Source organism: Melanotaenia boesemani, chromosome 17 (genome assembly GCF_017639745.1).
Source record: "Melanotaenia boesemani isolate fMelBoe1 chromosome 17, fMelBoe1.pri, whole genome shotgun sequence".
Taxonomy (NCBI): Eukaryota; Metazoa; Chordata; class Actinopteri; order Atheriniformes; family Melanotaeniidae; genus Melanotaenia; species Melanotaenia boesemani.
Genome location: NC_055698.1, coordinates 6,880,805 through 6,903,636, shown reverse-complemented (window position 1 = coordinate 6,903,636; position 22,832 = coordinate 6,880,805). Strand labels below are relative to the sequence as shown.

At 38.4% G+C, this 22,832-nt stretch overlaps 2 protein-coding genes across 3 annotated transcripts in view; one reads left to right on the top strand and one right to left on the bottom strand.

Moving 5' to 3' along the window:
- The window catches only part of LOC121657024 (solute carrier family 66 member 2), a 48,670-nt gene extending 43,389 nt beyond the window's left edge, over window positions 1-5,281 (top strand). For both annotated transcript variants that reach the window (XM_042012378.1, XM_042012377.1), the window contains one exon: window positions 1,630-5,281. In XM_042012378.1, the coding sequence (XP_041868312.1) occupies window positions 1,630-1,840 (211 nt within the window). In that variant the 3' untranslated portion in view covers window positions 1,841-5,281. The remainder of the gene's footprint in view (window positions 1-1,629) is intronic.
- Window positions 5,282-12,505: 7,224 nt separating this feature from the next.
- kcng2 (potassium voltage-gated channel, subfamily G, member 2) overlaps window positions 12,506-22,832 on the bottom strand; it is a 56,408-nt gene continuing 46,081 nt past the window's right edge. The window contains exon 3 of the mRNA XM_041967331.1: window positions 12,506-13,660. Within this exon, the coding sequence (XP_041823265.1) occupies window positions 12,830-13,660 (831 nt within the window). The 3' untranslated portion in view covers window positions 12,506-12,829. The remainder of the gene's footprint in view (window positions 13,661-22,832) is intronic.

Below are 22,832 nucleotides of genomic sequence, written 5' to 3'. Positions count from 1 at the left end.
CTCTGTGAATAAATTGAACTTATAGGAAAATCAACTCGAAATCAGAATGCAAAAAATCTTTTGGGCAAAAGTTAAACTGAAAGTCTGTATTTACGGCGCTCCAAAATGTTCATTGTATAATAAAATTAAATTAAATAATTGTCTGAATACATTTAATCAGTTAAAATGACAAATTTGGTCCTATTTTTGTTTCTTTTTTTATTTTATGAAGCTGCTCTACTTCTGTTAGCTGTAGTTATTTTAATATGTAGATGTCATACAGATCCACAGGAAGAATTATTTTCATTAGGCCTCAGTCACCATTATTTTCTTGAAATGTTTTGACATTAGAACATTATGTATGGCTCCAAATGATTGCAAATGTCCATGAGAACAGTTGTTGGTAGCCTAAAGCTTGTTACATTCTCCGCAAGAAGCGAGAACTTTGTTGTTGTCCTCGAGGCAGCAAAAACATAAAAAGGTTCGTTCATACTACACCAGAAGCTTTGTCTGCGGCTGGGCATGACGGGGTTGAGCATGCAGTTGTGTCCATTTCTTTATTTTTCTACGTGTTGTATTCATTTTTATACTTTCTCACCACCTCAATCAGCTGTTTATTACAGTTGTTCATTCAACCTTGCATCAGTGGAAATGCAAAAGTGACAATGTTTTGCATCACACCTTTCCAAATCAATCACAGCAACCTTAAGTATCTGACCAGTCACCAGTTTGGGACAGGCTTAAGGCATACAAGCACACCCGTTGACACCACCTCCCCATCCCATCATTTTCCACTGTGCAATATCTACTAAAATAGTGCTGACATCATGCTAGCTGTGCACTGTGCAGGGGCAATGATGCAGCATGAAGATGTGGACGATTTCAGACTTTAGAGGTCAAAAAACTTGTCTTTACGTCAGACTGAGTTTGGTCAAACTGACTACTCACATGTTGCAGCGTTCAAACATGTAGTGTTAATAGCGGAGGGCGTGCATAAATAATGCCTCAAACAAACGCAAACTACGCGAGGCAGCCATGATAAACACATGTAATTAAAATATTTACCCCATGACATCTTTTCTTATTTTACCAGGTCACAACAGAAGGATTTAATTATTTTTTTCTCTAAAATGATCATTTTAAAGTTCATAAAGAGCAGCCTAGCTAGGAAAACCAGTAGATGATGTCATTTTGCTTCTATCATCCTCAGCATGCAAGAGGCAGTCGGTGACAGTGAAGATGAAAAATCCTTTTTAAGAGTAAGAAACTTTCAGCAGAGCCAGACCCCATCTGACATTAGCCCCATTTATGCTCCCAGAAAAAGATTCAAAAAGAGGCAACATACTCAACATGGTCTGTGCATCCATTGGGTACATTGCAGCTCCTTCCTCTGTTTCTTTTGTTGATCGCACTTTAGCCATACTGCATCTAGATACGCATCTAGAAAGAGTATAGGAAACAACATGGAAAAGGAGCAAATGAATTTATTTCCAGTTTTATCTGAGTCTATTTTCATTTAGGTGACTTTTTATTTAAAAAAAAAAATGTTTTTTATTTTTTTTTTGTAACCATTTCCTATTGAAGCAATGAGTTATATTAATATAACGTCAGCCCTTCAACACTGAACCTTTTCTCATTCTTTCCTTCCAGTATCAAGATGGTGCTGATGTGGACCAGCGGAGACACCTTTAAAACAGGCTACTTCCTGCTCACACAGGCTCCCGTGCAGTTCTGGACATGTGGCCTGCTGCAGGTCTTTGTGGACATCACCATCCTGTTCCAGGTTTACTACTACAGCCGCTACCCGCAGAAGCCAGTGTCCCACACTGTCTCCCACACCACCAGTGCCAAAGCCCTCTGAGAGCATCCATAAAGTCTCGAATGACACTCCAAACAAGAAGAATGGACGCACTTTGAGAGGCGCTGAGGGAATTAATAAACATACTCGAGTACCAAAGCACCTCGACAACATGCAGACCCCTCAGACTCACTCACTGCTGCACATTCACACACACACACACAGATGTGGCATCAGTATATTCTAGAGTGACACTTGTTACACACAAAAGCAGCTTTTTTGTTTTGTATTATACATTTTGATGCAGTGAAATGCATAGATCTTGGAATGCAGACTTCTTAAGAAATATCAGTCTGTGCATGAAAGGAATATTATATGCACATGTTAGATGAACATGTACCATGTGCAAACCGTATACACTGAAATCTGCGCTCAAGGAGTGTGGACCAACTTTTGTTGTCCACATATTCTGATGAATGTTGCATGGACCCTTTGCCTTAACACACACCCCCAAACATGGTTTTCTGCATTGCCAGTAATATCTGTGTTATAAATCAATCATAAAATCTCAATATAAAACATTACTGAATGTAAAAAATATATAAAAATGGCATTTGTTGTAATAGTTTTTCAGCAAAGTGGAGAAATGTTGGTCAGGTTACAGCTTGTTTGCTGAATTTCGTGTTCATGTGCTGTGACATTCAGTGTTGTTGAATAAGGATTAGAATCAAGGAGGCAATCAAATCTTGCCAGAGATGTAATGCGCTGACCTCAGAAAAAGAAAAAAGGAGACAATGCTGGTCAGAAACTGACGTGGCCTTGAAACTTGCAGAGAGAGGAGAAAATCAAGCTTTGTAAGACAATTCTGACTTTTTGTACTGAACATGGCATTTTTCTATATAATTGCAATTTTCATGCCACTAATTCCACAATATGAAGCAAGGACAAGAATGCAACCTTGCTACACCTGAGGTTCTATGTGCCCACTCCATATCGATGGAGTGGTCCCCGCTGAGTTGTGCAATCAGAGACTGAGCTGTTATGAAAGCACAACATGGACACGTGCTTGTTTTGTAGGTTTACAATTCCAGCTATTGTCTGTACATCCATTTCAGTTGGGCGGCTAGTTGTCAAATATGAGCTGTTAACCCAGAGAAAGATTTACTTTACATTAGTTCTCAATAGATATGTAGGAGCAAGACAGCATTGATATGACAGGATCCTAAAGGAATTGATTTGGTTATGCAACCTCTGGTTTATTAGAAGTTTATGCTGCATTCAGCAGTACTGGCAGAATGTTGTTAATCTTAACCTGGAAGGGTTTATGAATTATTCTAAATTATCTGAGATGGCCTTACAGCTAACTCATTACACAGCTACACTACAAAGCACATCAATAGACCCTGACTGAAATAGTGCTGGCATCTCTGTCCTGCTGTATGAAGATGAAGTCCACGGTCCAGTCAAAAATAATAAACTTGCCCGATTATCTCAGAGCCTCCAATGCAGCCGGCAGGACACAGCGTAATCACATTCATTCATGTTGTCATAGATACAGGCAAGTTACTGGACCAGTTCTGATCTAAACATGCAATTTCTGGAAATATGAAAGGGTTTTATTGCCTTGTTTTAGCAGGTGTATCTATATATAAAAAAAAAAGTTTCAATTCATCATTTTCCCATAATTAGCACAGCCTGTATACGAAGATGGAGAACATATTTGTTTTTCTCTGTACAACAGTCCATCTCTCTCGCTCTCTCTCTCTCTCTCTCTCTCTCTCTCTCTCTCTCTCTCTCTCTCTCTCTACATATATATGTGTATATATATATATGTATATATATATACATATATATATATATATAAAAGCTGGGTCATCTTGTTCCATCTTGCTTCTAAACATCTTCATTCCCCCCGTCACAGCAAAGAAATAACTGATGTCTCGAACTTGTTATGCTGTGCACGCCTTAAATATGTTAAAAATATTAATTCAATCACATAAATTAGTTTCCAATTAGCTTCAGTTTTTACTGGATTTAATGCAGTATATTGCTAAACAACTGTATTTCTGGTTTTAAAAATAGTGCACCAAAACTGATGTAGCTTAGGCTAACTTGAAGGTGGCGTTAAATAGAATATAGCTAACTAGCTAGCCAGCCATATATCATCTGTTTTTACTTTATGGTTGTGTTTCCAGCATGATAGCTGTATAAAGCTTCTCCTTTAGGTTAGCTCAAACTACATTAGATTTGAGTATATATTTGCAGTATATAGCAAAACTATTTATTTGGTCTGAAACTACAACAAGCTAAAGTTTGGCTAATGTCCTCTCTGCTAACACTTAGGGGTTCGGTTTAAATAGCTTCTACTTGTTCTTTAAGTGAACAGTTTTCCATCATGTTGTCCATCTTTATACAGCAGCCACTTTCAAAAATGTTATTGATAACAAAATTATTGATAGAAATGAGGACCAAAGCTCAAGCTGTTATCATGATTTATCAACACTTGCCAAAATTCTCAGTATAAGAAGCAGTATATGTTTACTCATGTTATATGGGCCAGTTTATTATTTATTTCCAGTTCATCCTTTAATATCCTCAGGTTGTTCTTATCTTCGTTTGTCATAAGAAAACAATTTCCTCTTTATAGGAAGATGAAGCAGCACAACAGTGTAGATTTTTTTTTTGTTTGTTTTGTTTTTTTTGCTGTTTTGTAATTTTTCTCTTGGGTGAGGAAAAATGCCAAACCAGAAGGTGTATGACTGTCAGCCCTTCAGTGAACTGTGTATCAGAGCAGATCTGATTCTGTCCTTTTCGAAGTCTCAAGAAGTATAAACTTCCTTTTTGTTCACCAGACAGACAGGACAGGGCAGTTTGCTTGTGTGTGTCTATATATATATATGCATATATATATATATATATATATATGTATATATATTTTAATACATTTTGGGTGACTCCTTGGGAGAAGCTAAAGTGCACATGTTTTGTTTACATCTTTTTAGCCAATATAGATTTTGTTATCACTCTGTATTATATTAGAATACCAATGTAAAACAGTGTACAGCTTTCATACAGATGAGGTTGATTTATACATGTGGATAGGCGTTGGATGCCTGACAGAATCAGTTTGAATTTGGAGTCCCACTCTTTTTACTGTTTCCCCTCATGTGCTTTATCTTCACGTTACTTCATGTTTTATGTTATTTTGTCCAGTTGTTTTATAGTCTGAAGGCATCTTTCTATTGAAAGTGCCAAATTTTGCATTCTCTCTTCTGTAAAACATGTATCTAATTTGTCAATGCTCCAAAAAATTTCAATAAATGTGTTTTTTTATATTTTTATTTTACCAGCAACTTACATGAACACAGTATGCTGTATCTGTTGCTTGAATTTTCTATTTAAGTACCAGTCAATCTCCTAAATGTTCGAACATCGGCCTGTTTAAACATACAATGTTGTGAAATCAAATGTTACATTGCCACCCAATAAAGAAGACACTGGGGAGTCGGCGTCTTGTTCTTTTCTTCTTCTTTTTCTTGTTTTGATGGAGATATTAGTGTCTGACATCCACCATTGGTCCCGTCAGCAGTGCAGCTCTGGCAGACATCAGTTGTCAGAGGAAGAATAAGCCCACCAGCCGTGGTCCTTCTTTGGGCTTTGGGTATGTACCGTCTGAAGCAATGATAAGCACATAAATTGTAATGTGCTGAGCTTTCACAACACTGGTGTTGAGAGGAGAGAGCACACATATAATAGATTCAGAAAACGAGCAGCTAAGGAAATGGGTTTTCTTTCACTGCACCACTAAACAAGTTTTGTCTGCTTCTAGATTAGACTTGATTTTTTTACATCATCTTTTAATTTTTGTGAATTTAAGTTCATTGATTGTATTTGTTTGCTGAAAAAAAATTATCTGCCCCAGCCAGCATAGGACATAATTTTCCCAATACATGCTGTAGATAAGTATGTTACACTTCCTAGTGTAATACAGGAAAATGCCCAGGCCCAACCTTTACAGCTCTCATAGTGCTTTATGTGTATTACATCTTTATGCAAACGTCTGTTAGGGTTTGGCTAACATAAATGTTGTTTAGGGTGCATACAAGGATGTGTTTGAACAACTGCATATACATTATTTTTTGTAAACTCTTAATTAATTTGAGGCATTCCTGCATCAAATATTTCTGCAGGCAAATCTACGGTGATGCCACAATCTAAAAGTATGGTGGAAGGCTGCTATTGTGTTTTGGGAATGATTGCACTCTCTTTTAATTCTATGGTTATGTATTTTATGAATATATAAAAAGAAAAAGTCATCTGAAATTTGCCATGCCTGAAAATGAAATGGCCACTAACGCTAAGCACTTTGAGTATTAGCACAACACTTAAATAGCTAGGGCTAAAACGTTTTGTTAGTGTTATATATTCCTTCATTATTAGCCCATTACAGGTCACGGGTAAGCCTATCCCAGCATGATAGGCAAGAGGCAGGGTCACCAGTCCATCGCAGGGCCAGCACAGATACAACCAGGAAGCCAGAGAACCCACACAGAAAGGCCACCAAGTTCTAACCTCCCCATATCCAAGGCTCGAACCTGCAACCTTCGTGCTGTATATATACACACATATATATACACACACACACACATATATGTATATATGTGTGTGTGTGTGTGTGTATGTATAAAGAAAACCCAGTTACACAGTTACATAACTATAGATTAGTCTCATTTTCCATTTAATCCAAAAGACTTCAGCAGCCTGCAGCTATCTGGTTTCTGATGCAGACATAATCTGAAAGTTACAAAAATGCACCCTAGCTCTCATTAAAACTCGTTCAAAGAAAGAAAAGAACATGAAAATGATAATAATGATAATGATTGGCTTGTTAATTCATTTTACAAAAACAAAAAGTTTGCTAGAAGTATTTGTAATAATGTGATCAGTGTTATTTATTTGATACATATGCAAATCTATGTTTTAATTATTTTCCTAATCTTTCTATTAAATGCTCATGGAAAAAGAAAACTAAACAAACTGAACTATAATCATGCTTTAGGAGAAATAGAGCACATTCTCTCCTAGCATCTATCCTCATGTTTAACGCTGTCAAATCAAAGCCTTTTTCAAACAGGACTGTGTTCATTTTAACCTTTATTACCTTTTTTTTCCTTTGAAATGAAAACCGTTCCTCAGGCTTTGAATTTGTGATACAAATAATAAAGCTCAAATCCATTCAATTAGATTTCTCCTCAAACATTTCAAAACAATATTTTCATTAAAAACTTGATACTGTATAAAATTGTTAGGAGTGTTTACCACATTGTTTTCTAGATTTTTTTATTTAAGTAAATCCACTGCGATCAGGAGTCGGGAGGCTGAACACATTATTACAATGTTAAAAATATATAAACCTAATTTGTACTTTCTAGCACACTTTGATGTCCTAACACGACGTTTTAGTTCATGGCACTTTATCTAGAAAATGAAGTACTGCATTTGGAATCATGTAAGGAACTTATGTAAGACAGAGAAAAGTATTTGCAGTACTAGAAATGTTTTCAGACTGTTTTCTCTGCCTGAAGGTAGATGTATAATACAGCCACAGATGGTCGGCCCCTTTGAAAGGCAGAAATCTGTAATTAAACCTCCTAGTGTTTGCTTCTCTGACTGACTTAATTTACTTCTACAGGCCGGATTACCCCAGTTGGAAACAAGACGACTGATGGTCTGGACCTGAAAGTTGAAATTTCCAAGTTCTTAGGAGGAAAAATCAACACGATTGCTCCTCAAAATGGGATTTACGACTCAGAAAGTTAGTGTAATTTCACCTGTCTCAACCTTAAAACAAACAAAAAAGACAAAAAAAGGCTACCATGTGCATAAAAACTAATGATAGCAGCAGTAACCAAATGAGTCACAAACATAATCCTGTCCAGTCTCCATAAATGAACATGTTCCAGAGTTTGTATGCTCACAACTGAGTGTAATCTGTGCATCAGCTTGTATTGCTAAGAATGGCTAGCTCATTCAGGGAGCACATCTATGTCCAAGGGCCATGATTTCCACAAAGAATTTCACATTTTGATCCGTTTGACCACAGAACAGTTTGTTCTCTCTGTGTTCAAAGATGGTGATTTTTAAAAGTCTTGCTGAGCCAATGCAATGATTTCCAGTTGGGAATCATGTCTGTTTATAATACAGTGCTGCCTAAGGGGCCAAAAATCAGGGGCATCCATTTTTGACCTTCAATGTTGTCCCATGCACACAGAGATTCCTTACTTTCCTTACTCGTCAAATGCTCCTCCAGTGGTTTTTGGTTGATGCCAAATGCTTATTTTTTTGCCCTTGTTCCAACTTATTTGAGATGTGTTGCTGCCATCAAATTCCTGTTGTAATATTCTCCATGAAATGGTAAAATGTCTCAGTTTCAACATCAGATATGTTGTTTGTGTTCTATTGGGAGTAAAATATGGCTTTATGAGATTTACAAATCAAATCATTATTTACATTTGACATTTCCCCCAACTCTTGGGGGAAGCTTTTGGTTTGTAAATAAGCAGTTAATCTAAAAGTTATAATGGCTAAAATAAATTCTGTGTGAAGTAAAAAGTAAGAGAAGCAGCTAACATCACTATATTCATCTTGTAAATAATGCCAACTGTACCATGTGGTTAAAGAGAAAATGCTACTAACATGACCAAATGGATATATCTATATATATATATATATATATATATATATATATATATATATATATATATATATATTTTAAACGCCCTCCAGAACTTTGAATGCTCACTAATTAACACAAAATGATCTCATTTGTATGACCTGTGCAAAGGCTGCAGCTTAAAAATGCAAAGCTGTGGGGGCCTCATTAAACTCTTCTCCCATCATAAGCTTGTTAAGAGTTAAGAGTGATTTATGTACAGATTAAGACTGAAGGTGAATTTTAAATATTATGGCAGAAAAAATACGTATGTTTCCAGTCGTTATGCTAAGCTAAGAAAGAGAGTTCTAGTTATAATTTTAACACAGCATGAGGTTGGAGTTTCTCAGCATTACAAGAAAAAAATGCCAGTGTGGGACCAATCATGCTATGACTGTACATTTAAAAACATCTTCCTACAGTGCACAGATGACAAACCTGATGACTACATGCATGTTCTGTGGATTTGTGCACCAAACAGACAAAATTTCAGGCTTGAGGTGTGCAAAGACTTATCAACATGGCTTAAATGTAGAATTCCAGTTTGCTCCATTCTATGCTTACTAGGTCACCTGGGTGATATTAATATGGAAATTAACATGGAAAATATGGTCTTCATCAGAAAGAAAATTATTCTCATTAATTGGAAGCAAAAGAACAACTTAAGCATGAATCAATGCAGAAATCTCCTCTCAGAACACATCTGTAAAGTCTACCTCATCAGAACATCAGCTACATGAATTTCATTCTCTCTAGTCCCCTGTGATTAGCTCCATCACTTAGTGGTAGTGGTGGTAAGCTGTGACCTCACCACTCTGGGGAGTTGGATGCTGGTTGGGGGGATTCAGGAGGCGGCGGGGCTCTGGTGGTATCTTGGGGTGGTGTTCCAGGCTGTGAGCCATGGGTGGGTTGGGTGTCTAGTGTGGCTGGGGGCTTTGGATGTCCAGTGGTTGTTGCTGTTTGCAGGGTGGGGCTCCTGGCAGGGCCAGAAGTTGCCCCTCCTCCAGGTGGGGGTCGGCCTGTGCTTTGGGGGTCTGGGTTGGCCCGGGCGTGCCGCTGCAGGGCAGGTTGGTGTGCACCATGGTGTCTGATTGGTATTTTGGGGCCTGAGGTGAGAGGGTGAGGGGACTAGGCAGCTGGATACCTTTTGTTTACACTCCTGTTTTCCGGGCACCACCCAGTATTGCTGGGAGTATGCTGGCTTTGGAGGTACCCGTGTTGCTGCACTTTTGGGGGGGGTGCTGGTCCGCATTGGGTGGATGTCCGATGGGATCTGGTCCTCCTGGGCATTGGAGGGGGCCTTTGCCTTGGAGGGTGGGTTGCTTTTGGGGTCCTAGGGCCCTGCGCTCTGTCCACCTCTTGAGAGATTGCCGCATGGCAAGAGCCGGCAGCTGCCGTCCCTGGCCTCCTCTTGCCATGTGCTTCGTGGCTGTGGAGCGCCCTGGCTGGGACCTTCCTCTGGGCGGATGCGCGGTCGTCCTTGTGGCAGGCTGGCTGAAATACGTCCTCTGAGGTGGCGGCTGGCATCCAGGGTCCAGGGGCCCCCTGGGCTGACTCTGATCTTTGTGGTGGCCTGGTCTCATGTTGCATGATCACCCACATTTACAGACGTGGACAAAAGTGCTGGAGCCCTTCGGTTGATGAAAGAAAAACTCAAAATGGTCACAGAAATAACATGAATCTGACAAAAGTAATAATAAATAAAAATTCTATGAAATTTAACCAATGAAAGTCAGACATTGCTTTTCAACCATGCTTCAACAGAGTTATTTAAAAAAAATAAACTCATGAAACAGGACTGGACAAAAATGTTGGTACCCTTAACTTAATAATTTGTTGCACAACCTTTTGAGGGAATCACTGCAATCAAACGATTCCTGTAACTGTCAATGAGACTTCTGCACCTCTCAGCAGGTATTTTGGTCCACTCCTCATAAGCAAACTGCTCCACTTGTCTCAGGTTTGAAGGGCGCCTTTTCCAGACGGCATGTTTCAGCTCCTTACAAAGATGCTCAATAGGATTCAGGTCAGGGCTCATAGAAGGCCACTTTAGAACAATGTTTTCCTCTTAGCCATTCTTGGGTGTTTTTAGCTGTGTTTTGGGTCATTGTCCTGTTGCAAGACCCATGACCAGCGACTGAGACCTAGCTTTCTGACACTGGCCAGCACATTTCTCTCTATAATCCCTTGATAGTCTTGATATTTCATTGTACCTGCACAGATTCAAGACACCCTGTGCCAGATGCAACAAAGCAGCCCCAGAACATAACAGAGCCTCCTCCATGTTCCACAGTAGGGACGGTGTTCTTTTCTTCATATGCTTCATTTTTCCGTCTGTGAACATAGAGCTAATGTGCTTCGGCAAAAAGTTCCATTTTTGTCTCATCTGTCCATACAACATTCTTCCAGAAGCTTTGTGGCTTGTCAACATGTAGTTTGGCTTTTTTATGATTTGTTTTCAACAATGGTGTCCTCCTCTGTCGTCTCCCATTAAGTCCACTTTGGCTCAAACGACGACAGATGGTGCGATCTGACACTGATGTTCCTTGAGCTTGAAGTTCACCTTTAATCTCTTTAGAGGTTTTTCTGGGCTCTTTTGTTACCATTCGTATTATTCGTCTCTTTGATTTGTCATCAATTTTCCTCCTGTGGCCACATCCAGGGAGGTTGGCTACAGTCCCATGGATCTTACATTTCTGAATAATATGTGCAACTGTAGTCACAGGAACATCAAGCTGCTTGGAGATGGTCTTATAGCCTTTACCTTTAACATGCTTGTCTGTAATTTTCTTTCTAATCTCCTGAGACAACTCTTTCCTTTGCTTCCTCTGGTCCATGTTGAGTGTGGTACACACCATGTCATCACACAGCACAGTGACCACCTGTAGCCTTTATATAGGCCCACTGACTGATTAGAAGATTGTAGACACCTGTGATGCTAATTAGTGGACACACCTTGGATTAACATGTGCCTTTGGTCATATTATTTTCAGTCTTTTCTAGGGGTACCATAATTTTTGTCCAGGCCTGTTTCATTAGTTTATTTTTTAAAATAATTCTGTTGAAGCATGGTTGAAAAGCAATGTCTGACTTTCATTGGTTAAATTTCATAGAATCTTTATTTATTATTACTTTTGTCAGATTCAACTTATTTCTGTGACCATTGTGACTTTTTCTTTCATCAACCGAAGGGTACCAACAATTTTGTCCACGTCTGTACTAACCTGCATGTTGAGACAGTCATCATGTCATCCTGTGGATTTAATCACCAACAACTACAGTTATGTTCATGTTTTTCTTTGTGTTGCTGATGTTCCTGTTGTTGTGATCAATTTATTATTATTATTATTATTACAGCTTCTTTGTCTTTTTATAAGTGCTTCTGGTGATTGTCAGTTTTGTTTTCTTGAAGATGTTGCAGGTGGTTTTTTTGTTTCCTTACAGGTGTAGCAACTAGTTTTTTTTTTAATTCATATCTGGTGTATCCTTGTCTCTTTTTTTGCCCTTCCCTTCATTCTCTTTTTCTTTCTTTTGTTTACTCCGCCTCACACACATACTTCCCAGGTCCAGCATAAATATGTAAATTCTGCAGTAGACAAATGTTAAAATAAAGAATAATACTTAAATAATCAAGAGGGGCCTTATATCCATAAAGCTCCTCTTGGCAATGCAAATTTGTTCAGCACAACACAGCTGACAGAGCATCATTCTGCTGCTATGATGCTGGACAGGTCAAGGTAATAAAAACAAAAACCTGAAGACTGTAAAGCCCTTTGACACTTGGATTAATGTCATGTCATTAAGTTGGTATTATTGTTCTGTTTCACTGCAAACAAATACACTGATATCATTGTGCCCATATACAATGCTTATATAACATGGCTTCACATCTAATAAACTGTTAACTAAACAACTAAATGAGATTGTATTCCTGTTCAATAATACAATGCATGTCTGATAACTCAGCAAACATCTTTATTTCAGACTCATGTGAAGCAATAACCATTAGTCCGAGGGCTGAAAACAACAAGTAACGTTATGTTTATTAGTGTTAGTCAGTGAGGAGACAGTGATAATTATCTTTTAATCTCATTAACTTAAGGTGATTGATCATGAAAATTTGTACTGATGCTCATCTCAGTAAATTTGTGATAGTTCTTTTGTAAAAACTTGAGAAACTCAGATATGCTTTGATGCACAGATGCTTCACACAATCAAAGTAAAGGCAGAGAAAGAAAATCTCTTCTCTCTTCACAGTCCTGCGGTTCGTCATCTTTGACCAGTGCTGGTGTCACGCCCTCCCAGCTTGCCAACTGAGCACAAACGGGCAGACAGAAAATCTAAGTTTGCATGGACGCTCTAATCTCAGCAGCCCTCTGAGCAGCCATGGACTTTCTCCGCTGTACTGCTGCCGCCGCCGCAGCCTCTGTGATGCCACGGTAACTGTCCGTCTCCTGAGAATCCTCGCTGTTCTGAGACTTGGTGCTATCCTGTGAGTCCGGCTTCTGCCTCATCGCCCGGCTCTGCTCCTCCTTAAGCTCCACGTAGGAGCGAGAGAAAGTGTGAAAGATGGATGTGACGGGGAACGCCATGAGGAGGATGCCACTCAGGATGCTGCTGAGCGCCACCACCTGGCCTGGGATGCTTCTGGGAACCATGTCACCATAACCAACTGTAGTCATTGAGATGACTGCCCACCAGTAGCTTCCGGGGATGCTGGTGAACTCCTGCTTGGCGCCCATTTCGCTCTCAGCTAGGAACACCAGTGGTGAGAAAAGTGCCATGGCCACACACAGGAACAGCAGCAACAGTCCAAACTCACGTGTGCACCTCCTTACCGTCAGACCGAGCGTCTGCAGACCTAAGGAGTGGCGAGCCAACCTCATGACGTAAAAGATCCGCAGGGCTCGCAGAACTCGGAGGACCAACCCTACTTTCTCCAGGTAGTTGTTCCCTGAACCTGTGGGCTTCTCTCCCACTGACAGAGAGTCCACAATGAGGGTGATGTAGTAAGGAAGAATGGCCACTACGTCAATGATGTTCAGAGGCGTACGCAGAAACATACACTTGCTCTGAGTCTGAATGAAGCGTAGCAGGAACTCCAGGGAAAACCAGGCGACACAGACCGTCTCCAGAACAAAGATGTTGTAGCACCTCTGGGAGCACTCACCCTGCAGAGAGGGAGGAAAAAGCAGATAGACACAGATGTTTAAGTTTAAATAAGACACAAAAGGCTCAGACACTAATGATGTCAGGATGCTGCATGAAGTCTACAGTTCCTGGCAAAAAACATGGAATCACCACTCATGTATGACCCAAAGTATTGGGGATGATGCCAGGTAAAGGATCAGAGGAGATTAAAGTCATTGCCTTTACAGTAAAAGCTCAGGTTCACTTTTGTAAACTTTTGTCACTTCATCGATCAAAAGGAGGTTTGGACAGCGTTTGAATTACGGGGGAGCTATGCTCACCTGAGACTGTAAGGAGGAGCTCTAAAAACAAACCACTGTCAGGTTATATGTCATTATATTTCCCCTAAGGTTCATGATGTTTCTTAAAACAATAGCATACATTTTTCAGCGATGTGTATTCATTCATTTATTAAATTTTCATTTTCATTTTATTGCAAATATAACAATGACAGAAGAAACAGCAACAAGTTAGTTTTTCTAAATTTGCATGATCAGTCAGCAAGTTCATACATTGGATGATCATTTTGTTCCATCTTTCCAGTTAAGTAAAATGATTTGTTTTGATTATAGTTACAGATGCTAAGATAAAACTTTGGAGGTGTTTGGGTATGGTCAATAATTATAGGTCTCTGAGTTATATGACTGCGGGGAAATGTGGTATGTTAACGTAAAGGATCCTGGAACCCTCATTCAGCGACTCAGAGCATGAAAAAAAATCATCTTTGTATGACGGGCAGAGTGAGCAAGTACTGGTGTCAGTAAAACCCATTTTGTGCATTTGTGAATGGTGATATGTACTCTGTGAAGAACCTTAAACTGGATTTGTTGAATTTTACTGTTTCAGGACATTAAATAGATATTTCTGCATACGGTTTGCCAGTTGATGTCTGCTTGCTGATTATTTAAGTTTATTGTCCATCTAGTTGTTGGAAATTTTTTTTTTATTTAACCAGGTAAAAAAAAATGTTTGAGAACCAGTTCTCATTTACAAACATGACCTGGCCAAGAGGCCCCAGCAGGAATAAATAACGTACATACATACAAACATACAACTGTGCATACACAGGACCACAATGCAACAATACAATACAAATTAAAAAAGCGCAGAGCAAGTACAAATATATAAAAATGAAAGGGGGAAAGGGACTAGAACACAGTATATAAGACAGATCTATGCGAAAGAAAAAGTAGTGGAGAAATGTTTGTATCTAAGGGAGAGTCAGCATCGTCAGCAGGAACAAGTATCATACAATAATCTGTCGAAGTCTCTGTCTAAACAGAGAAACAGATATCAGAGATGGAAGTTTGAGAGTGTTCTGCAGTGTGTTCCAGTCAAATGTTATTGAGCTATGATGTCATGCTTAATTTTGAACATTGGATTGTACCAGATAGAAGTGAGAGGGGAGGTACATATTTCATAGATAAAATATTTATTTGCAATCTTCCAGGCAGAGAGAGTAGTGCTTTTTGTAGATGATTTCATGTGCTGATGACTCATTATTGATCCAGCTATAAAAGCAATATTTTAAAAAAGTAGTTCCTTACAGATAGCCTGTTCAGTGTTGAGCCCGGTAGAGTTAAGGTTATTGGTCCAATGTTGGGTATACTAAAGTTAGTGGGAGAGAAAATAAATGTTAAAATTTGGAGCAGCTAGGTCGCCATATTTTTTTGTTTGTTTGTTTGTTTGTTTGTTTGTTTGTTTTTTTGTAAAGTTCTAAGTTTGATTCTGCTTTTTTAAAAACCTTTCCAGCCCAGAGGAGGGGTAACAGGGGTCATTGCCATTAAGTAATTTATTTTAGGAAGAACTTCCGTTTTAACTGTAGCAATGCAGCCTTTTAAGGAGAGAGGCAGATCGTTCCATCTGTTCAAGTCTTCTGAATATTGGGGTGAAGCTGAGTTTGAAGATTTTTTTTTATTCTATTCTACAGTCAGTTAGCAGATGCTTTTCTCCAAAGTGACTTACATCTGAAGGTGGTTAGGCAATAGCGTTAGGGTATTGCCTGATGACTTAGGTTTACTAGGACTTGTATTCTGAGATGCTTAAAAACTTGCGTGAATGCTGTGTAGGTTCCTGGTGCCAGTTTTTATGCCCCAGAGGCAGAGTCTTAGATTTGGACCAGTTCACAGAGTAACCAGAGATATTTCCAAAATCATTAATCAGAGTGTGGACTGGCTGAAATTCAGGTTTCTGACATTTTTAATTTACCATGGTGGTAAGTAAAACTGAGAAAAGTGGCAAAAATTGTTTATAAAATTCAACAGGATAGCCAAATAAATCTGAGGATTTATTGTTTGGAATGTGGTCCAGAGCTTCTTTGAGTTCATCCATAGTGAGTGGTTTATCTAATTTTTTTTTTTTTACTTGTGTTCTGTTGAGGTTTGGAAAGGTGACACGCTTCAGATAATCAAAAAGTATTTATGTTGTGGAGTGTATAAAATAGAGTGGTATTTATTGTAGTGTTGTCATGTGTAATTTCTCCAGATTTCTATTGAGAAAATCAGAGATTTTTAAAATTTCCAATTTTCCAACTGTTTCCAGTTAATTGGAAAACAGTTTAATTGACTGGATAACATTTTACTGGTTTCATTGCCAAATTCAAAATGTTGTTGGTGGAGCCTTAAAAGATTATATACATTTCTGCTATTTGAAAGACATTTGAGTTCTTTCTTTCTTTCTTTCTTTCTTTCTTTCTTTCTTTCTTTCTTTCTTTCTTTCTTTCTTTCTTTATTTCTTTTTCATTGCTTTTTTTTTTTTGTTGTTGTTTTTTGTAAGAAGTGAATTAAATAATTTCACCTCTCATTACCGCCATTAGTGCCATCTGGGACATGTATGAGTTTCTATTTGTGATTTCAATGAAAATAGGGCATGGTCAGAAATGATCATACTATGAATATTGGATTCTAGGTTTCGGTTATTTCATCACCATAGACACCATCCCTATACGAGCTGTTTCTGATTGTATTAGCTGTAAACAGTAGAAGCTGAATGTTTTTGGAAGTAACCCTGTTTGATTTCTTGTGGGCTGATACAGAACAATGAGATCACCAGAGCTCGACCATTAAATGCTTTGCATTTGCTAAGAAGAATCTTCAGAAAAGTACTTCATTGTTTATTTAAAGATTTTATAAGAGAGAAAATCAATTAAAGACATCTGGATAATACAGGTGGGCACAGCCTGGACAGGTTTCCAATCCAGTTCTACAAATTCAACAGGCAGCCATTGTAGACATTCTACAGTCAAAGTTGGTCCTCAAGGGCCGCTGTCCTGCAGATTTTCCAGTGTTTTCTGCTTCAACACACCTGACTCAAATGAAATAGATCCAACAGCCTATTAAGTTTTGCACAATGACTCGTCAATTTGAGTCAGGTGGTTGTGGAGCAGGGACACATCAAAAACCTGCAGGATTGTGGCCCTCGAGGACCGGAGCTGGGCACCCCTGGTCTACAGCCCTATCAAACAGTTTTATGACAAAAGCAGATGTTTCTGTGTTCACGTCTTTCGTCCACATACAAATACATTTTTGAGGAACTGAAATTAAAAATTTTGTAATAAAGGTGAAAAGTTTTGGATAATTAGGCTGTAGACTCGCAGTGTCAGATTCTGCACCACCATCTCTGTGCTCCTTTGTTTACATGGCAACGGGAAACAGAGCCAAGTTGTGCTAATCTTGTTAACAGGACTTTTTACATGATTGCAAATTTAAATAAAGTGACTTCTATAAAGTGAATACTGAAGAACGGAGGCATCACAACACGTTATCACATTAAAACAAGGCTCAGTCTTTGGATTTGCCAGAACATAATTAAATGAGTATATCTCATTTCAAGGTCTATTTGAATACTTTTGGAGCTATGGTAAAGGGAACACTTGTGAGATTTGTTAAAGTAGCGGAGAATAAATGTAGATGGCACATAGCAAAAAGGAAAAATGTTTCAGGCTTGCCTAAAAATAAATAAATAAACAAACCCTTTCAGGATGAATAATAAATATTGCTTTTTAAATTATGCTGCTGTAGCTCTAAACCTGTATCAGATCATATGTAAACATCATCTCTGCAAAGACCAACTCTTATAAGGCGAAAGAGAGATTTTAGGACAGACAGTGAGGACGAGGTTTCTAAAATGGCCACTTTGGCAGAGCTTAGCACCATCTGTTCTCAATGACCCAAAATTGGGGGACGTCAGGTTTTAAAAGGTTAAAAGACAAATCATAACTTAAAATGACTCTAAGGTTTCTTACAGACACCATCCAGAGTGAGTAAAAAATTACAGTGAATCTCTAAGGTTTGTTTGAACAAAAACAATAACCTCTGTACCTGTTCATTCTCCTTTCTGTTGTCCCCTTTGCCAGGTTCAGCATTAATGTTTGAATTCAGCAATTAACGCATTTAAAATAAAAAAGTCATAGTTACGTATCAAGAGGAGACATATACATAAAGCTTCTCTTGGCAAAGCAAATTAGTTTGGCATAACACAGCAACAGACCATCATTCTGCTCTGATGCTGGACAGGAGTGGTTAACGATTACTTCTGTTACACAAGTTGGAAACTGGCTTATAAATAAGAGGAATACTGTTCTTCATTAATTAAGTCTTCAAGAAAATTCAAGCTTTCCATTAAACACAGTTTTTCCCCTTCATGAATTACGATTCAATATTTGTCCACCCACTTGATCTGAAAAAGGTTTTCCATTATTTACTACCATTTCATTTCATTTTTTGATGTATATTTGACACAAAGGGGTGGAAGAAGGTGTTTCAAAAGCCAGCTATTTAATATTTGAGTTAATTGAATGGATGAAAATATGAATGCGCTAGATCTCACAACAAAGAAGGTGACTGTTTCACTCCGAACAAAACACAACAGAGGATGCTGAAAGATTCATGAAATGTAAACCAAAGGCTTTGATTTTCTGGCCAAGTAAACTTCTCTGAGTCATGCATGAAGGAGATGAACGCTGCAAAAGGTGGGAAGGTGTGCAGATGTTAGAAATGAGCTAACAGGTTGTAGATTTTCATGTTTAAATACCCTCTAGATTTTTCAGTCTGCTGAAACAGAGTTCATAAATATTTGAAACTATAATTATAAGATGACTTAGTTATTGAGTCAAAGTCACCCCTAGAGGAGATTTAGCATGTGAACATGTTTTTATTCATCTTTTCATATTACAAAGTGTGACAATTCTCCAAATACAATCTCAGCTTGCAGTATTTTCATAAAAAAAACACACAAAACTGATTAAAAAGTAGAGAAACTTTTTCTTTCAACACTAAGAATGTTAAATTCTTTATCCTGCAGATGTAAACTGTTGAGAGATCTGAATGATGATGTCAGTGGGCCTGAGGAGCGACAAACATATGTCTTTGTGAATGTGTACACGTGCAGATATGTGAAGGGAGTTTGCATTTGCATTTGCTCAGTCAGCCTCATGCATTTTTAAGAGTATAGACTCAGTTTTGCATATTATATGTTTTTTTGCCCCTGAGACTTTAAACTTGTTAAACCTATTAAGTGTCATGTAAATGACTGATCAGCAAAGCTGGAGCAGCAGTTTCTCTAAAAAAAAAAACAGCAGCAGCAAGAAATGGCTTGAATTAATATTCATACAAGCTTTTTCTCCCTCACCCTCCCTCCCCTGGCCTTCAGTTGATGAGCTTGTAGATCATTTCAATATTAAAATGATAAGAATCGTCACTGCTTCCAACAAGGCGAAAGTGATTGCTGCCAAAAAGAGAGTTCCATGGAAAAATGCCACACTGGTAAACGCTGAAAGACAAGAATGTCAAAAAGCTGAACGCAGGTGGTAGAAAACAAGATTACAGGTTCACTATGAGATCTATAAAAAGAGGGTGAGGATTTATCATTTGTAGCCAAAAAATGCAAGATGATCTTTTTGCTCAGAACAGAAATAATGCTTGTACAGTTGACAGGCTAACTAATCCTCCTGTGTCAGCAACCCCAGAATTTCTATCCAACCGGCCCTGGAATGAGTTTGCTTCTTTCTTTACTGACAAAATTCAGAAAATCAGGCAGTCAGTCAGTGCTTTCATGCCAGGGGAATGAGATATATGTCCATGTGTCCACTCAGAGACATGAACACCATGACACACTTTTCTCCAATCACTCCTAAAATCTTGGATGAGATCATTGGCCATCTGAAAACCACAACTTGCTGTCATGAAGCCCTGCCAACTGTGTTTTTTGAAGAATGTTTCAGGATGCATGGACTTAGATATCTTACAGACTGTAAACACATCTCTGCTTTTAGGTGTCTTCCCTCAGACCCTAACAACTGATGTCACCAAGCCACTACTGAAAAAGAAACCTATACTCATTAGCAGCTACAGGCCGATATCAAACCTCCCCTTTCTTAGTAAGATTATAGAAAAAGCTGACATTGTACACAACGTCCTGACACTAAATAACTGTTTTGATGTCTATCAGTCAGGTTTTTGCCACACAACAGTACTGAGACTGTTCTAGTTAAGATCTTTAATGAAATCTGCTGGAGTACATATAGCGGAAACACTTCAGTTCTGGTACTCCTGGACCTCAGTGCTGCATTTGACACAGTCGACCACAGCATCTTACTAGACCGGCTAAAAACTGGGTAGGACTTTCCAGCACTGCAATTAATTGGTTTGAGTCCTATTTAAAAGACAGGGACTGCTTTCTGTCTATAGGTAACTATAAATTTGAGCGAACAAAAATAACCTGTGGGGTTTCCCAGGGCTCCATCCTGGGACCACTGCTGTTCAACATCTACATGCTGCCACTCGCTAAAATTATATATATATAAAAAAATAACAACAACAACAAAATAGGTTACCACAGTTATGCTGATGACACACAAATCTACATAACCATCTCACCAGGAGACTACAGTCCGATCCAAACTCTGATCAACTGCATTGATCAAGTTAAAGACTAGATGTGCCAGAACTTCCTTCAGTTAAATGAAGACAAAACTGAGCCAAAGAAGTTGGAGCAGCTACAAAGTGTTGTAAGTTTTTGGAGCCAGGGAAGAAAGATTAAAAGTTAGTTCTCAGATTTAAACATATCCACGAAGGACACATCCAGGCTGGATAAACTGATCAGGCGGGCTGGCTCTGTGGTCGGCAAGAAGCTGGACTCTCTGGAGACGGTGGCAGAGTTGAAGATTCTGGACAAACTGCTGGAAATTATGGACAATGCCAGCCACCCTCTGCACACCGTCATCAGTAACCAGAGGAGCCTGTTAAGTGAAAGACTGCTCCTTCCCAAATGTAGGACTACCAGGCTTAAGAACTCTTTGGTCCATCAGGCCATCACACTCTACAACTCCTCACTTGGGGGGAGGAGGACAGAGAGGACAGAGAAGAGGACATAGAACATAGAGAACTGTTAAAAAAAAAAGGGAGGTAGCCACTTTCATCTACTTGTGCAACACATGCACACACAGAGGTGGACAATAACCTAATTTTCATCAGTAATATAATAATTTTTAAACTCATATTCTATACAAAGCCATATCTAGCTCTTTTTGTCTTTATTTATCTTTATTCTTATTTATGTGTGTGTTGCTCTTTTTTTCTCAAAACTAACAACCAAGCCAGAAATCTGGGAGTTGTCATGTACTTAGACCTGAATTTTAGCAGTTATAAAGATAGTTGTGAAGTCAGCCTGTTATCACTTAAATAACATATAGAGAATTAAAGGACTGATGACACAGAATGATTAAAAAAAAACTTCCATGAATTTATCTTTAGTAGACTGGACTACTGTAATGCTGTCCTCACAGGTCTCCCTAAAAAGTCCATCAGACAGCTGCAGTTAGTCCAGAACGCTGGTTACTGGAGCCAAGGAAGAAAGATTAAAAGTCAGCACTTAGCTTCAAACCGCTGTAATGCCTTTCATGTTTTATGTAAAGCACTTTGAATTGTCTTGTACATGAAATGTGCTATACAAATAAACTAATTAATGTCAGGAATAAAATGAATTATGCACTTAGCAGAAACTTTATTAGATAAACTGGTTTAATTGTTGTTAATACAAATAATCAGCCAATCACATGGCAGCAGCTCAATTCATCTAGTCATGTAGACATGGTCCAGGTGACTTGATGAAGTTCAAACTGAGCATCAGCATGAAAAAGAAAGGGGATTTAAGTGACTTTGAACATGGCATGGTTGTTGGTCTGAGTATTTCATAAACTGCTGATCTGCTGGGATTTTCACACACAACCATCTCTGGGGTTTACAGAGAATGGTCTGAAAAAGAGAAAATATCCAGCAAGCAGCAGTTGTCTGGACCAAAGCATCTTGTTAATGTCAGAGGTCAGGGGAGAATGGGCAGAGTAGCTGGAGAAGATAAAAAGGCAACATGAACTCAAATAACCACTGGTTCCAACCAAGTTAAGCAGAGTAGCATCTCTGACCCCACAACACATCCAACCATGAAACAGATGGGCTACAGCAGCAGAAAACTACACCAGCCGCAACATGAGAATGACTTCACTGTACTCCAATGACCTCCAGTCTCCAGTCAGACATCAGGGATTTATTCTTCACTATTCAATGAATCACTGTTTCTTTAGTTGTTGTTTGTTTTGTTTTGTTTTGTTTTGTTTTGTTTTTAGGCATTTAATGTATTTTATATAAGAAAAAAAGAAATTATTGCAATCAGCATTTTGTGGTAATAGCACACAGATTAACAATGACCAAGTATTTTCTCATCTGCACATCATTCTCTCAACTCTTGGCTTTCAGGAAAAAAAATATTGGCATTGAAACAAACACACAAAAGAAACTATTTACATATTTACACTTTACTACTATTTGCATTTATTTATTTCTCAGAAATCCAACTCCAACTCAGCTATTTTTTTGACACCACTAAACATCTTGGTTTATTTCAGCCATAGAGGACTGTAATTTTTGCTCTTTTCAGACAGACATAAAACTTTCTTGGCACTTGTTGATCTTTGGCTACTCTGATTTGACATTACTGTCAATTTAAGCTATCTGATTGGTGGAAAGTTTGACAGGAAATGGCTTCACCATAATTTATAGTCAAAATAGAGGTCGCTTAGCAACATAGTAGTGATATAATTTTTTTTTATCACTAATTTATCATGTAGAGTATCATGTAGAGAAAACTTTCATAGATCAA